The sequence below is a fragment of the Vipera berus genome (assembly GCF_964194415.1).
Source record: "Vipera berus genome assembly, chromosome: Z".
NCBI lineage: Eukaryota > Metazoa > Chordata > Lepidosauria > Squamata > Viperidae > Vipera > Vipera berus.
In genome coordinates this window covers 24764281-24769830 of record NC_138205.1, presented here as the reverse complement: position 1 = coordinate 24769830, position 5550 = coordinate 24764281, and the positions used below count along the sequence as shown (strand labels likewise).

General features: G+C 37.7%; 1 protein-coding gene across 1 annotated transcript; it reads left to right on the top strand.

Annotated features, from left to right (window-relative positions):
- Window positions 1-743: 743 nt before the first annotated feature.
- On the top strand, window positions 744-1550 carry LOC308678734 (olfactory receptor 14A16-like; the record flags this gene model as incomplete). The annotated part of the gene is made up of 1 exon (XM_081345966.1): window positions 744-1550. One exon carries the CDS (start codon window positions 744-746, stop codon window positions 1548-1550), a length of 807 nt encoding a protein of 268 aa, XP_081202092.1.
- Window positions 1551-5550: the final 4000 nt, after the last annotated feature.

Sequence of the window (5550 nt, the reverse complement as noted above, 5' to 3'; positions counted from 1 at the left end):
AAAAATAACAATAAAAATATTATACAATTGCAACATGACTGAAAACTAGTCTTTGTCAATTTAATGAAAATTATTCTCTACCAGTGCCAAACTAAAATATTGAAAGCTATGGACAACAAATAAAAACTAGAATATAGAGCTCAAAAATTACAAATATGAATTTCCAGTCATAATTATAAAGATTTTTCAGGGGTAGCAGGATTGATTATATTAAGATTCTGGACTTGTAGTTAGTCAAATTAATGATTAAGATATTTATGATTATATTAGTTTTGATGAACAAAGGAATAAATAGGGATCATATATTGTAAATAAAATATTTCTTTTTCATAAGAATCTTTTTTTAAAAAATGTAATAGATGAACTTAACAAACTGTCTGACATTATGTTATGCTTGTTAAATCCATCTACTACAGCTTACCACTATACTTAAATCTATGTACTAAAGTTACATCTGTACTTTATATCTTGGAATAAACAGAAAAAGACACCTGAACGTCTTTGAACTATATTATGATAATATTTTACTGCAAACTTTCTTTTCTGAAGATATTTTTTTTCTGTAAAACTTAGTAGCAATTTTCTTTTCACTTGCTTTCTAAAAATCACAATATATCCTTTTGCCTAAATAATGTCCAATGAAAGCATGGTAACATATTTTGTATTGGTTGGTTTCTTTGATGTTCCAGAGTGGCAGAATTTCTATGCTTTGGTATTTTTTTCTAATTTATATTTCAGGTGTGATGGGGAATCTACTTATCGTGATCATAGTAATTCTCAATATTCATCTTCATACCCCAATGTATTTTTTTATCCTAAATCTATCAATTATTGACCTGGGATATATCACAGTCACCATCCCCAAAGCCATAGCCAATTCCTTAATGAGAACAAGGATAATCCTCTATTCTCACTGCGCTGCCCAAATGTTCTCCTTTGTCCTCTTTGCAGCATCTGAATTCCTTCTACTGACAGTTATGGCCTATGATCGTTATGTTGCTATTTGTCATCCACTTCAATATGAAACTTTAATGGACACACACAGATGTATCCAAATGGCAAGCTGTGCATGGATGGTTGGCATTCTAACAGCAACATTGCACACTGGTGCCACATTTGCAAGCACCTTTTGCTCCAATGTGATCAACCAGTTCTTTTGTGAAATCCCACAACTGCTCAGGCTCTCGTGTTCTGATATGTATCTCATTGAAATTGGGGCTATTGTTCTCACTGGCTGCTTATATTTTGCCTGTTTTGTTTTCATTGTTAATTCTTATGGACAGATCTTCAAAGCCACAGTAAGAATTCTCTCTGTACAAGGTAGGCAGAAGGCCTTGTCTACCTGTTTGCCTCACCTTGTTGTGGTTTCCACGTTCTTTTTCTTTGGCATCTTTGCTTACTTACGGCCAATCAACAGGACTCCATCCCAGATGGATTTAGTGGCTGCTATAGCCTACTGTGTGGTGCCACCATGCATGAATCCAGTGATATATAGCATGAAGAATACAGATATCAAGCAGGGACTGTGCAAACTCATTGCCTGGAGATAATGGGACATTTTTAAAGAGTTTGTTTAAATGCAGTTTACTGATAGCATGTGCATAGTTATGTATATATTTAAAGGCTAAAAGAAACATCCCAATATTGTTTCAGTAAGAGTGTAATCCATTTAAGGCAATGAAATGTGTTAGATGAAAATCTGCAAGGAGTTCAGTTCTGTATTAGAATTGTATTAATGCAACTCTATAAATAAGTGTTCTAATATAATGAGAGTCTGCTTCAGAACTGTATAGCCTGTATATGATTCTGCTAGATATGGATTTCTTTGATGACCTTGTTCACATGTAGTTTTGGTAGTCTTATGTGATATTTATAATTATTCTTCCTTTTTCACAATTTAAAAAAAACACTAAACGTATCTGAACATATGTGTCACATTTGCTTTGACATTTGAAAATGAATGTTGCTATGTTCTTAATATAAACAAAGAAATTGAATGCTTTGGGCATATTCAGACATGCCGGAGGTAAATCTCTAAAGTCTGTCTAGTGCATTCATACTGTATTAGTTAGGCTCCACTATGAAATATTAAAAATTGAAATAATAATAATAATAATAATAATAATAATAATAATAATAATAATAATAATAATAATAATAATAATAATGTTGGAAGGGACCTTGGAAGTCATCTAGTCCAACCCCCTGCTAAGGCAGGATACCCTATACCATTTCAGACAAATGGCTGTCCAGTCTCTTCTTAAAAACTTCCAGTGTTGGAGCATTCACCAGTTCTGGAGGCAGGTTATTCCACTGATTAACTGTTCTGTCAGGAAATTTCTCCTTAGTCCTAGGTTGCTTCTCTCCTTGACTAGTTTCCATCCATTGCTTCTTGTCCTGCTCTCAGGTGCTCTGGAGAACAGCCTGGCTCCCTCTTCTTTGTGGCAGCCCCTGACATATTGGAACACTGCTATCATGTCACCCCTCACCCTTCTCTTTATTAAACTACACATACCCAATTCCAGCAACCGTTCCCTATATGTTTTAGCCTCCAGTCCCCCAATCATCTTTGTTGCTCTTCTCTCTACTCTTTCTAGAGTCTCAACATCTTTTTTACATCGTGGTGACCAAAACTGGATGCAGTATTCCACGTGTGGCCTTACCAAGGCATTGTAAAGTGGTATTAGTACTTCACGTGATCTTGATTCTATCCCTCTGTTAATGCAGCCTAGCACTGTGTTGGCTTTTTTGGCAGCTGCAGCACACTGCTGGCTCATATTTAAGCGATTGTCCACTAGGACTCCGAGATCCCTCTCACACTTACTACTATCGAGCAAGGTACCACCTATACTATACCTGTGCATTTGATTTTTCCTGCCTAAATGCAGAACCTTACTTTTTTCACCACTGAATTTCATTTTGTTAGATAGTGCCCAGTGTTCGAGTCTGTCCAGATCCTCCTGTATCTTAAGCCTATCTTCTGGAGTATTGGCTATTCCTGCCAGCTTGGTGTCATCTGCAAATTTGATGAGTTCCCCATCTATCCCCTCATCCAAATCATTGATGAAGATGTTGAAGAGCACTGGGACCAGAACAGAGCCCTGGGGCACCCCACTACACACTTCCTTCCATGTAGATGCAGTTCCATTGATGACCACACACTGAGTACGGCCTGTCAGCCAGCTACGAATCCATCTGGTGGTGATGCTATCTAACCCACATTTTTCTATCTTATCAAGTAGTAGGTTGTGATCTACTTTATCAAATGCCTTACTGAAATCCAAGTAAATTAAATCTACAGCATTCCTCTGGTCCACTAGTTTTGTCACTTGGTCAAAGAATGCAATAAGGTTTGTCTGGCACGATCTGTTTTTGACAAACCCATGTTGGCTTTTAGTGATAACTTTGTTCACATCAAGGTGTTTGCTGATTTGTTGTTTGATTATCTTTTCCAGAATCTTCCCAGGTATTGAGGTCAGGCTGATAGGTCTGTAGTTTTCTGGATCTGTTTTTTTCCCTTTTTTGAAGATGGGAACTACATCAGCTCTCTTTCAGTCCTCTGGTAGTTCCCCAGTGCTCCAGGATCTTTGAAAAATGTAGTTCAGTGGTTCTGAGATCACGTCTGCCAGTTCCTTGAGAACCTTGGGGTGTAATCCATCTGGTCCTGGTGATTTGAACTCGTCTTGGCTGGACAGGAGCTCACTTACCATTTTCTTGCCTATCTTAACTTGTGTTTCTATTCTGTTTTTTATGGCACTGGTTTGGGTAGGTTGCACTGTTTTTTTCCCTTTGTGTAAAGACACATGCAAAAAACGAATTAAATAGTTCTGCTTTCTCCCTGTTGCTTGTCACCTTCTTCCCACTTTCCCCCACTAATGGACCAATCATTTCCTTAACTTTTTTCTTGTTTCTTATATGTTGAAAGAAGCTGTTTTTGTTATTTTTGACTTTGGTCGCAAGCCTTAGTTCATTTTGCGCCTTAGCTTCCCTCACTTCATCTTTGCAGGCACAGGCTGTTTGCTGATATTCTGCCTTAGTTATGTGCCCCTCTTTCCACTTCCTATACTTGTCCCTTTTATCTTTCAGTTTGTCAGAGAATTCTTTATGCAGCCATGCTGGTTTGCTTTGAAAGCTGTTATTTTTCTTCTTTGTTGGTATTGTGCTAGACTGGGCCTTTATTATCTCAGTTTTCAAAATTTCCCAAGCTTCTTGAGTTGTTTTCCCCTTTAGGATTCTCATCCATGGAATTCTTCCCAAGGTCTCTCTAAGTTTATTGAAATTAGCTCTTTTAAAGTCCAAGACTCTAGTTTGGCTGTATTCTATTGCTTGTGCTTCCAGAATGTTGAATTCCAATATTGCATGATCACTTCCCCCCAAGGTTCCTGTGGCTTTGACACTTTCTATCATTTCATCTCTGTTAGTGAGAATTAAATCCAATATGGCTAATCCCCTAGTTCCCTTCTCTACTTTTTGGGAGAGAAAGTTGTCTGCTAGGTTTGTCAGGAATCTGTTAGATCTTCCACTTGGTGCAGAATTTGTCTCCCAGTTGATATCAGGGTAATTAAAGTCCCCCATTACTATTGTGATGCGCTTCCTACATACCTTAGTTAACTGACTAGCAAAAAGTTCATCTTTTTCCTCTGTTTGGTTGGGCGGCCTATAGTATACACCTATGGCAATGTCATTTTTTCTCCCTTTTATATTGACCCAAATACATTCAGGTTTACAGTTTTCATCATTGTTGTGCTCTATTTCTGTTGAGATAAAATTATTTCTTATATATAGAGCAACTCCACCTCCTCTTTTGTTTAGTCTATTTCTTTTAAATAATTTAAATCCCTTTAGCTGTGTGTTCCATTTGTGGGTTTCATCCCACCATGTTTCTGTAATGGCAACAATATCATATCTGCCCTCATTTACCTGAATTTCTAGTTCACCCTGCTTACTGTTCATACTCTGCGCCTTGGTGTAGAGACATTTGAGTCCTTTATGACTGACCCTGTGTTTACTTGCTACATAACGTGTGGTGCCTAAGTTCCCCTATTTTCTTAGATTGCCGGGGACAGTGATGTTCTGTATCAATTAACTCACTGTCCCCGTTGTTTAGTTTAAATATTCCTTCAGAAAAGCTGTGAATTTATTGCTAAGTAACTCAGTCCCTTTCTTGGATGGATGCAGACCATCTCTTTTGTACATTTTTTCATTGGACCAGCTACAGACATCGTGACTAATATAACCAAAGCCTTCTCCTTTACACCACTCCTTTAGCCACATATTAAATTCTGCTATACGCTGGCCTTTTCCATTTTGCTCCTTATACACTGGTAAGACCTCTGAAAAAGTGATCCTACAGCCTATTCTGCTAAGTTCCTGCCCCAAGCTCTGGAAATCATTCTGCACAGAGAGTACATCATTTTGGGACAGATTGTTAGTGCCAAGATGTACAATGGCATCCACATCACAGTCTTTGCTGGCATTGTTGACTATTTTGAAAATACGCTTCTTGTCCCTACTGGCAGTAGCACCTGGAAGACACCTGACCTCTTTTGA